At 42.6% G+C, this 12,108-nt stretch overlaps 1 protein-coding gene across 5 annotated transcripts in view; it reads right to left on the bottom strand.

Annotated features, from left to right (window-relative positions):
• LOC119655183 (cytospin-A-like) overlaps nt 1-12,108 on the bottom strand; it is a 498,871-nt gene that overhangs the window by 244,485 nt on the left and 242,278 nt on the right. For 3 of the 5 annotated variants that reach the window (XM_038060940.1, XM_038060942.1, XM_038060943.1), the window contains exon 1: nt 7,664-8,023. The exons of 1 other annotated variant lie outside the window; for it this stretch is intronic. In XM_038060940.1, coding sequence (XP_037916868.1) covers nt 7,664-7,792 — 129 coding nt within the window. In that variant the 5' untranslated portion in view covers nt 7,793-8,023. Of the gene's footprint in view, nt 1-7,663; nt 8,024-12,108 lie in introns of those variants that run through there. One more of the 5 variants, XM_038060946.1, reaches the window with a different exon arrangement.

Genomic DNA, 12,108 nt, shown 5'->3' with positions numbered 1-12,108 from the left:
GGCAGAGTGTCGGCTAGCTACTCAGCAACATTCGGTCTGTACAGGGAGCGCATATTCCATGAGGAAATGCGCAAATCGTTTATCCGTTGTCGTTGCCGGGTCCGTCGGTTTGAAATCCATCCTGTCCGAGGCTCCTTCCGTGGCTTCATAATATCGGTTTTCAGTGTAGGGTTGTCAGTCCAACCTAACCATACCAACCTGGAGGACCAGTTGGTATATTCTGTCCTGTTTTTAGGCGCGGGAGACTCACCTGCATCCTTCTCCGTTAGAAGTTTTTCATAAAGGAAGAATTCCCAGCGATCACCACGTGGAGGTGGAGATAGGGTTTGATAGTAGAGCTGTTGGTGTTGGTTCAACAGGTGTTTCCCAGGTTTTATGCTCCATCGTGGGTACTAACCCACGTTTCGCCCTGGGTCCTATACTAACCTTTGACCGTTCAACACATGCAGTGGGCAATTTAGCAATTTATGCTAGTGGATGTGTCCTGTTCATAGAATTGTCAAAATTAGATGCACTACTCGGAAACGTTGGAAAGGTATAAACTTTTGGAAAAAAGGCCTAGGATCTAGAAACATTAGATTAAAGGGAATAAAAGGAATACTTGTACAGTGCAAAGCGGTTTCATGGGTTATACTAACATCTAGCCATGCCTAGAAAATGGGTGCTTGCCAGATAGGATAGGTAATTATGTGCTGCTAATGGAACTATAATATTCTATAACATAATAACAAATAGCGAGAAGATGTGTATAACTTTCATCGTGGTAACTTCATAGAAGTTATACGGAGGAGCAAAATGTTTCAAGGAATTCGATGAGAAAATGGATATGAAATCTTATCACTAACTAAAAGAAAATGGGCCCTTTAGTCCAACCGGCCAAGGAAAGCTAGTTCATAGACCGCTCATGACCAACAGCGAGATTAGAAGGCCCGAGATGACAATCATATTCGTCATTTTTATCTGACGTCCAACAAACATATTTTATCGGAAGATGATTTGGAAAATGATGCAGACCTTTTTCCAAGCCAAAAAAGTGTCAGGCTTAAAACGTGAAATACTGGCTCAGTTCTGCTATATATTTATATGGAGTAACTCTCGCCTGTTTGACTGGCTGATTAGGTCGGATTCCTGCATTAATAAAATTAACGAGGTCCACTGTAGTAGGTTCGTGAAGACAACGGATGAAATGTATAGAGAAAATTAATCTCTTCATTATCTGCTTCAATTTCGAAATCCCAACGACGGGAGCAAGCAGAGTATCATACTGTCCTTTGTTGCACCGAAAATTCGACATGTGTCCCTGCACTACGCGGAAATGATTGAACAGCGAAATGCAGACCAGAACCACTTTATACAGACCGGTATAACCCACTCATTTTGAAAAAAAATCATTTTTGAGTCGTCCAGCTTGAGTCTAAATCTGGTAGTTTTCGCCCAATATAATTCGTATTCATGTCATATCTGCGAATTAAGTCCTCGAAGCTACTTTCAGTCGCGCTGGTCTCGGAGCAGAAGTAAGGGAGCGTCTATTGAGCTACCTCTGCCCTGGACGAACCCGTCAGCCATCTCTGCTTTTACAGTCCCAGCTGTTATTAGGAAGCGTGTACGAATTGACATTACCAGAGCAGAAGTGGTGGCATATACAACATCACACGGTATTGTGAGGTTCAGGCTGTTGTCTATTGTAGCGCAGTTGCGGCTGCCAGACTATACGCCTTCGTGGTATTAGTCAAAGTGAAGTGAAGAGGGTTCGCTGAAACTACGCCATCTTATTGAAGCGTCTGTTGTTGAAATTTTGAATCAACTCAAGTAGAAACTCCGTACCGCGATAAAAGTATCTTCAGACATGCTAAGAATACAACATACGTTAAGCACCAGCCAAACTTGATCAAATCACCAAATAAATATCAGCAGAGTCACAGAAATGTAGTTTCCGGTAAAGAAAGCGAAAGAATATTAGAGTGTGCATACAGTATAAATGAGTTCATCAATTGGCCAGAGGAATTTTGTATACTTCCTCAACTCCCATATACGGTATATGAAGATCCTGCAGGTTTAACGAGAGTATCTGCCGTGTAAGCATAATCCCACGGCCGTCTTCGGGCGGGGGTTGATTTGGGAACAACAAACACAGCCCTGCCATAAGCAGCAGTGCGATAGTGATTTACAATCAATGTTCATACAAGCGGATCTATGTCATAATTAAGGATATGAGTCTGGATACTCTGGGTTCCAGGTCATATTTTGTTAGAAGGCAATGAGATAGTGGACGAGCTAGCCAGGAAAGGGGAAGCGACGCCGCTATACGGGCCGGATCCATTCTGTGCCGTCGAAAATGGGTTCATGGCCACGACATTAGAAGAGGAAACTTTACTGTGCGAATTTACCAGGAATTTAATAGTCTAGAGTGCTCATGAGAGGATTATTATTATTCTGTTAAGGGAAAGTCGCACCGCGTCCTTGAAGAACTACTGTGCCCCTTTTACTGGTTATAGTGTACCAATTGATCATAGTATCTCAAGCAGGCCTGTAACCGTTAGGAACTTTAGTATGTTCCCCACTTCCAGAAGTTTTAGCTTTGCATCTGGTATTAAGTGTTCTCCCAGATGTATCGACCTACTTTGCACAAGTGCCGGACACTGTCCCAGGACGTGCATAGAGGTTTCGTCCTCCTCCTCACAGAACCTGCAGGCAGTGTCCGTAGATATCCCTAGCTTCCCTAGGTGGTAGTTCAGCCGACAATGACCAGTGAGAATTCCCACTATGATTCGAAGGTTCTTTTTGGTGAGGTTTAAGCAATCCTTTGTGCGCATGGGTTCGTATCCCCCAATTAGCACCCTGGACTGCTCCATCCCTGGTAGGCCCGCCCAATATAGTTCCCTCAACCGTTTCTCTTCGTTTCTTAGATTCATAGCCATGAAACCGTTTCCGATTCCACAGAAGGGTTCTGGCCCGTGCAAAGGCATCCCTGCTCCCTTCTTGGCTAGTTCATCCGCTGCGTCATTGCCTTCCAGCCCAGCATGCCCTGGAACCCAAAGTATCCAGACCTTGTTGGACGAGCCGAGTGTATTCAGTCTCTCAAGGCATTCCCATACCAGTTTAGAGTTCACCTGGTTGGACCCAAGTGCCTTGATCGCTGCTTGGCTATCGGTGAGAATAGCTATGTTCTGCCCCCTGTAGTTCCTTTGCAGGTTAAAGGAGGCACATTTGTCTATGGCGTAAATTTCCGCCTGGAATATGCTAGTGTACCTGCCCATTGGCTCAAAGTACATTTTCCTTGGACCAATGACACCGGCACCCGCTCTCTCTGCTGTGAGGGATCCGTCAGTGTACCAAGTAATCAGTTGCTGGTTTAAGCCGTATGTCGCAGCCACGCTCTCCCAGTTTGCCTTGTTACTCCAACGTGTTTCAAACTTCTTATCGAAGTGAAACCTCGTTATCATGTTGTCCCTCGGTATCAGTAATTCGGGATACCGCCTAGAAAGGATATCAATCTACGAACCGAAGCGCTGATCACTGCAGGCTAAACCTAAAGAAGTGAGAGATATCAACGGACACTGTCTGCAGTTTCTGTGAGTAGAGTGATGAAAGCTCCTCATCTCTGAGAAAGTGTCCGACATTTGAGCCGGGGGAGCATACTTAATACTAGACACCAGATCAAAACACTTGGCAGCACGGAAAATAATAAAGCTCCTCTCGGTTATAGGTTCAAAGGACATACTATAGTTTATAACTATACTAATTAATGGTTATATTAAAAGAACGCAATAGTTCTCCTAAGATGCAGTGCAACATCCCTTCACGGTATTATTTTCTGAGTTGTCACAATATCGAAATATGCCGGATTTAACGTATGGTAATACTACCACTAAGTGACAAGCATTTAGACTCGGATGATCCTACCTACTTAAAAAAGAAAGGGACGCTGATGATGTGGCCGGTGGTAGGTTAGGGAGGGAATCTGTCGGAAACTCCCCACAATATCGAACACGTGTGCAGAATCGTATATTTCTGCATGATTCGAACAAGACGGTGAGGGCGCTAGGACATCAAGGAAAGCCGTGAGAGATTAAGGTACAATACCTGCAGCTAACAATATTATGGTAACTACAAGCACCCGCTCGAGACGCCAAATTTCTTTGATTTCCCGAGCCAGTGGCTCATAGTTCACCTTCCTCTTCACGTATTTCCGTTAGATGTTGCTATCATGGGGGATAGCAATATCAATAATATACGCAGAGCAACCCGTCTTGTCACCTAACAGTACGTCAGGCTTGTTTTGCGGTATGCGTCGATCAGTTGGAACCTGACGGTCCCAATACATAAAGCACTGTTCGCGATTTGCACCGGTACAATTACAGTGCAGCCAGAAATTAGATGACCCAACGTCGCTAACACCGAGCCACATATTCTACACTGGTCGTTCTCCACACACTCTTTCATTATGACCTTTTTATAAGCTCAGGTGGTAACCATGCCGTTCTGAAAGGCACAGATAAATCTCTCCGTCTCAGCAAGGAGCTTGCTAGCATACAGCTATCTGTTCACCAAATGCAAATCCACAAATGACTGCCTAAGACATGTTTGCCATACATTGTTTTCGACTTCCATTCATCGATCCGCTCCTGAGCTGACTTCACCCCAGTCACAGGATTGAAAGATCGATCCTTCAAGTTAAGTGGAGGCAACCCACAGTCTGCATTACAGACAGCCGCATGCAAGTGACTCGCCTGCTTTTTGCTGTAAAAATAAGTGCGCAGCGAGTCGACTTGGCGATGATGTTGTACCGCCACGTCAATCACGCCCCTACTCCTGATGCCACGAGGCAGGTTCATTCGGAATTTGGATATGGTTGTCCGTATCCGCTGCTGGGCGTTTTCCAGATCGGTTTTCGTCCACGGCAATATTCCAAATTCATAAGCCAGTGAAAGGATAGCGAATACATTCGATACGCTTATCTTATTCTTCCCCGAGAGATACGGTTTAAGTACCAGCTTTACACGTCGCAGGAATTCGGACGGCGTAGCATCCTTCAGATCACCAACTCGAACGTGGGTTCCTTGCGGAATTCCTAGGTACCTGTATTATTATGGTACGGTAGCTCGAGATCAATAAAATTTTGTTCGAGGAGCAGAAAGACTGGAGAGCTGGGCTGCAAAAGACATAGATTCGAAGGTAAAATTTCTGACAAAAGTCATACTAATTGGGTGGTATGCTACTATATACCACCCAATTAGTATGTGCGTTCATCTAAGGTTAACAATACTCAAATTCAATCAGTAAACAAAGAGGCACTTTCCAACTTCATTGAGTTCCTTTTTGTTGGTATAGTGCTAAGCCCCCACAATTAAATATGGCCTACATACGCCGACACACTTGGTATACTAATATAAATGGCGTCGAGCTGTATTCTGCTACTGATGGCCCCTTTAGAAGTCTGTTCCGCACCATTCTATTATATGGTTAGCTGCGATATTTGGATGGAATTTTGTCGAATTGAAAGCATCTGTTGGGTTTGTAATAATTCGGAAATAATGAAAAAAACAAAATCACCGTCAAGCAGGAACGCGACAATTCGACTTTTTCAACAATATATGCTGAATCATTGTTGATTTTTACTGTAATAGCAAATAAATAAGAAAAAGATAAATATGTCAAAAAGTAGAACCAATTAACTTCCCACATGAATCCTAAAACAAGTTAATGTTATCTCGAAACATTGGATTTGTCACATTTCAAATACAATTTCCGATAAGAAACCTCATCTAAATGCATTCCCATAACACACAAGTCCCTTGAAACCCGTGGGAATATCTGCTAGATTCCGACTCATCCACTTACATAATACCTTCCAATTAAAATGCTAAATCAAACACGATACAAAAAATCTCGGCTTCAATCAAGTCTCATTAGCGCCCCAGGAACGAAGTAGAGATGCAACCAGTCGACCCAGATAAACCTGTCAGTCAATCAGGCATAGCTAGTCAGGTCTCGCGGCATTCATTCATTTGATCAGACCTGGGAGTCCACTGAGTGGCCAGAGAACATAATCTTTTTACACATTTGGGAACCTCACGTTTCAGTGAAAGTCTATTCGATTACCGTTTTCTCACCTGTTCGTGGTCATAGCAGAGGAAAATGATACTGCGGTTGATGATGACGAAGGAAAGTCATTAAGATAATGGGATTCGTGCTGCAATCATGCAGAATGTGTAGGATCGTGCTAATGATTCGCTATCGATCGATCTTGATGGCGATTGGATGTTTGGAAGGAGTAAGGCTCTTGTGAACCTATAACGTAGAAAACCTAAATTTAGTGAAAAGCAATGCATGTTAGGCGGAAAATCCTTGACGACTGCTAGAAAGCAAGTGACCCATAGAGCGTATAAATGAGATATATTGAAAGCTGGGCAGTTCAGGTAGATTTCTCCATGCATAGCTTGAAAACTACCTAAAATCCAGAGCCGTTTGCTACCCTACTGACCACCAAGCAATTTACACACTCACTCATGACCTACAGAGGGCAATCAAAACAAATGACCACGAAGAAAAGATACCATTCGATTAGTGATGATCGAAAGCCCGCATCTCGCAATCACGCTAGGTTATTTAGCATATCCGTTAATGATACAAAGTCCCCGCATGTAGTACGCTTTGCAGAACTAACCATATAAACCACAGTTTCGCTGCAGGCTATACGCGTTACGGTTATTTGCATTAAGAGGAAAACTAGAAAGATAAAGATGCAACAGTTCGTCTTAGCGCCATCACGTCCAAACGTCGGTTAGGCCAGGTAACACACAAGGCACGCTTGTCGGGCCTTCATTGCTTAAAGTGGCACACATGAAACTAGGAGGAGGCGCACAGGTATCTTTTGCTTGTACAACGTGTGGTTGTTGCCAATTAAGTTAATCGGAAAACATTACTTTTTTCTTATTGTAGTTTTGCCAATCGAACAGGTGAGAAGATTGATTGTTAATTTATGATTAGGAGTGCTGATTCAGAGGTTGTGGCCGCAATCTGCATGCAGATAGCTGCCTTCCAATTGCCCCGATTGTTGATAATTTTGGGTTGCAATTGATTAACTCAAAATTTATTGAAATTAAAGATTTGTAGTGGTAGATCCAATTAACGGTAGAACTTCTGAGGAAAAAGGAGAACACTGAATAGAAGGCCAGTGGGACTTCAATTACCAGAACAAAAAGCTGTTTATCTTAAGGCAGAGAATAGTGAAACAGAGATCGAACACAAAGCCAGGCAACATTTCTTTGAAACAAGACCCTGCATTTGTGGTGTTCTCCCCTGCCGCTAGTAACCAAAACAACAAAATTATAAAAAATGTCCCATGAGACTATCAATTTCACCCCATAATCAACCACAACACACCTACGCTCGGTGCATTATTTGCGGGGTACAAATACCCATAAACGCGATACAAAACTAATCGGTCACTCATGAAATATAATAAGATTACGTACGAGTACAGGTGCCCAGTATCTATTGCCGATGAAATTGTGACTAATAAAGCAAAATTTCGAGGAGTTATCGGTTTTATCAGCAGTCTAGCAGCTAGGTCTGGGTATACCCGCGCTCAAACCCCCGCTTTTTAAAAATACGCAGTAAATTCTGCTTATTCATAAATCTACTCAATGTTTAGACGAACCTCCTCCGATTCTGGATGCGTATCTGATGCTGCTCCATCCGCATTCTCAGATACTTCTTCCTCGCCGAAGCTGTAGGTGTCTGTCTGTCGGGCGAAGATCTTACGGATTTTATCACTGATATTAAACATTTTCTACAACATTTGAATAAGTGATTGTTAATTTTCACTGCAACCGTTGGTCTTTGCAATCAGAATCGTATCTGAACCCGATAGTGAAATTTCGATCCGATCCGCACTTTTAGATACACAATTAATAGACTGACAAATTGACAAAGGCTCTCCGGTCTTACGAAAACAGAGGAGAATTTCCCGATATTGTGCGTGCACTCCCGGGTATCTATCGAACATGAAATGCCGATATATTTCGTTTTGATGGAGAGTGCAAAGTCTTATCGCAAAAAGAATTTTTCACAGATATGATAAAAAAGTATTTTTCATATCTTATTTGTACTCAACATTAAAAGCATGATTTCTGCTCTATTGCGTTGTTTTGCTTATTACAGTTTCAGAGCTCGCGTTGTTTTCTAAGGAATATGCCTGAGATGTGAGGTAAGATATTTGAGATGTCAAGGTTAGAACGTAAATGATAAGCGTCAGGTGGTTATTCCACACATGATTCCATTGACATATTCGCTATAATCGGCGAGTACTAATGTCCGTATCTCGGGGGTTTCTCTCCAATCAAGATGAAGATAAAGATCTTGATAGTCTTTGAATAATTACTAATTGGTACTTAAGATTAATTCATATTTTGTTTTATCTCCAATTGTTGATGGGCTGATCAAGTTTTAGCTGGAATTTCAAGACTTTCAATGCCACCAAAGAAGACCATCGAACTGTGCTCTCATCAACCTAAACAATTCGCCAAAGATGACTTTGGTAAAGGTTGAATTTTAACCTCATTCCCAGGATGGGCAGGAGATGGAGGGAAGGGAGGGAACATTCTCTTTTTTATAACCGATGAAAACTCGCAGGGGCCATGTCCGCTTAAAAAGAAATGGAGCCTCAATTTAGTTTTTCCAACAGTGTCATGGTAAAGTTTGAATTTCGAACTCCTCTTCAGAAAGGAGGAGAGTATGTACGAGGGAGAAGGTCCCCTGTCTCCAACTCCACTTAAGAATTAGCGGCAAAATTCGAACACTTCAAAATAATGTGCAGAAATAGCAGCAGAAAGTGGTCTCTCTCCAACCTCGTTGAAAAATCGTGGCGGTCATTGCAGTATACGAAATTGTGACCCTCTCAAAGGGACTTTTTTTGATATCATAATTATGATATGATTTTCCAACTCCCTGCCGGATGCGAATTGAGTGGAGAATATATACCCTCTATTCAAAAGTGTTACGGCGCCCCAAAGGGGGCTATTTCTGGCAATTATCGTCACGATTTGAGAAGGGGTTGAAAAGCGATGCCACCTCCACTTGGAAATGTCATAACGGAGTTGTTTATCGGTGTTATCTCCTTGTATACCCTACCTACCTGTTCCCGTTGAAAATTCAAACTGTATCATAATGATGTAAAAAACCTTTAACCCTTTAACGGGGGGGGAGTGACCCTTTCTAGTTTTCATCCGGTTTGAAGAAACAGGACGTCTCTTTAGAAAATTGATCCTTTACCTAAACCTGGATGTCGACTAGTAGAATTCATCCAAGGATTTGCCATTGTAGTAACTACTTCGAGCTGTTTATTATCCTAACCATTCATTCAGCTTTCTCTCTCAACTCCAGTGGAGACATTAAGACCGTTTATAAACAAGTCGAGAAACCGGAAGCTGATGATATGAAAGACTTTGTGTATTCCTTTTATAAATACATTTGCGTGTGCATTTGTCCCATTAGAACCTACCACGTAATATATGCATATATTATGTGAGAATATCCACTTCCGGGTGATATTGACATTCAAAATCTTGAATTGCCAAAGAAGTGACAACTTTGACCTATTATAACTTTGTTAGTAGTAGTGCGATTTCCACCAAACTTGGTAGAATCAAGCTTTGTAGTATAGCCTATATTGCTTCGTGACTATATTTAGTGAAACTCCCCTTAAGTTCGACGTGAAAAGATGTATGCGTGAGTGTTCACAGTTCCCACCTTTCCACCAAATTTGGTGTCAATCGTTGCTACAGTCTCCGAGAAAAAAATGCTTGTGACGGACAGACAGAGATACAGTAAACCGATTTTAATAAGGTTTTGTTTTATACACGCACGCACGGTCGTGCGTCTCTGAACCGGCCGTGATGGTGATTGCCGGAGTGATTCCTTATGTCCTTTCTGCTAAGGAGTCTAAAGCGTAAAGTGTATCCAAGGGAGGTGGTTACTCGTCAAGAACGGCAACGTACACTAAATGAGTGGCAACTCTCTTGACAACTTAGAAAGCACGCTGAGACTCACTATTTCCTTACCCAACTCCTAAGTGGTCATGGATGTTTTCAATCTTATCTGTTCAAGATTGGCAAGGCGTGGTCTCCAGATTGTTTGTTGGGCAACAGGATTGTGGATGATGCCAATGACAACTATTTTACTTGTGGAAAGTGAAACGGGATTCTTCAACAACTTTATTTAAGGGGGTCATCCCGTGTGTCGGATTCGCGGAATCGATTTTTTTTTGGCATCAATTGTATCAAGATATAGTGTAAAATATATAGGCAAAGTGATTTTTTGATATTCGGAGTCGTTCGGAAATTATAGTGTTAAACACCTGAATGACGTTCGAATGACTTCGCTAAAAGGATAAAAATTGAAGTCAAGGCTGTACATGTGTTTCTACAAGAAACCTAAGGTTTATGGATTAGGTATAGCAGATTAATGGTCAGTTAAGGTTTTATGGCTAAAAATCGCATTCACCATAGCCCAAAATCCAACGAAATTCTTTGAAATTTTCAGGACTTATTCAGAACATATTTCTACGGTCCGCAAACTAGGATAATTGCGATTCGTGTAGTAGTTTTTTTTTATTCATTGAAGAAGCCGTAAAAAACACCAAAATTCACAAAAAAAGTTTAACAAGGCACCAAAAATTTAGCTTTCAATATTTTTTAATAATCCTAGTTTGCGGACTATAGTTAAGTCTGTAAAATGCCGTTTACATTTTTTCTTTAAGATGATCACAGTGCCCTCTAGCGTGACAGCAGAAAAACACCTTTTTTTGGAGATGGGTGCATAAATTGTCCTGTATGTCAATAACCAACTATGTGATCGGGGTGGAAAAATTACTATGAATGGTCAAGATATTAATGAATCTATGGTGAAAAATGTGTACCGTTAGCCAGGGCCTCACAAAAAATTTCGAAAAAAACCCAAAAAAAAACGGCCTCCACACGGGATGACCCGCTTAAACACAGAGACTCCCTTTCTAGAGAACATTGTCGAGGAATTGTTGACGAGCGCTGATAGGTGGAGCCGTGTTCCACATTACGTTCGGGTTCTTCTCGTTGTAAAAAACATAGAGCTCGGCCACTGGAGATGCCTTGAACTAACAATCCACTTCCTCCTCTCCCCTCCCGTTGATGAAAATAAATTTCTGATTTGAAGGCTCCTCAATGCATGAATGCCCGTTGTCAAGCCCGAAGAAATATGACAAACAATCAATTACAGGATATGGGGATCGACGGTTTTGGCCACACTTTTTAGGCCCTGTTCTCATGGGCACATAGCCAGAGCGCGAAAAGCAGGATAGAAGCTCTTTGTGTTACAAGGGTGGCAAGGTCAACAATGGGGATCGGAATAATACTGTGATCTGTAAAAATGTTGGCATGCGAAACAAAGATGTGACTAGCGTTGCTGATTCGGTGCTGGTGGGCCACTATAGAGTCAAAACCAGCGGTTAAATAATACCTTGGTTTAATGCTCGACTCGAAGATGAGCTTCTTCGAGCAAATCAAGGCAGCTGGGGACAGGGCTGCAGCTGGAGTCTAGGCCTTTAATCGGCTAATGCGAATGTTGGGGCTCTATATCTAGTAGGAGACGTCTCCTTATGGAAGAAACGCAGTCGGTTCTGTTCTATGGGGCGGAGGTACGTCGATGTGGTGATGTGAGCCTAGTTCTGCCAAGGTGGTAGTTGTGGCGTATATCAGGAGCCAGCCTATCTTACGCCAAATGAGACGATGCCCGAATTTCGACGGAGGCTCGATGCTTTGGAGGGCGCTATCTCAGGCACAGATGGGCTGATCCTGGTCGGGCGTGACTTCAATGCTAGGGCACTTGAATGGGGCATGCCTTACACAGATCCCAGAGGGAAACGAATTCTGGAAATGGCGGCGAGAAAAGGACTGGCAGTTCTAAACACCGGATCCACCCCAACGTCCCGCAGCCCGGGCTTTGGGGAAGCATTCCAGACGTAACCTTCATGTCGGGATCACTGGTGTCCCTGGTGGACGGGTAGCAAGTTCTGAAAGACTTTTGGACAAGCGACCATCAATATAGAACTTTCGAAGTGGTGGACACAAA

The sequence above is a fragment of the Hermetia illucens genome, chromosome 4, assembly GCF_905115235.1.
Source record: "Hermetia illucens chromosome 4, iHerIll2.2.curated.20191125, whole genome shotgun sequence".
In the NCBI taxonomy this organism is placed as follows: Eukaryota; Metazoa; Arthropoda; class Insecta; order Diptera; family Stratiomyidae; genus Hermetia; species Hermetia illucens.
This window is presented reverse-complemented; position numbering and strand designations above follow the sequence as displayed.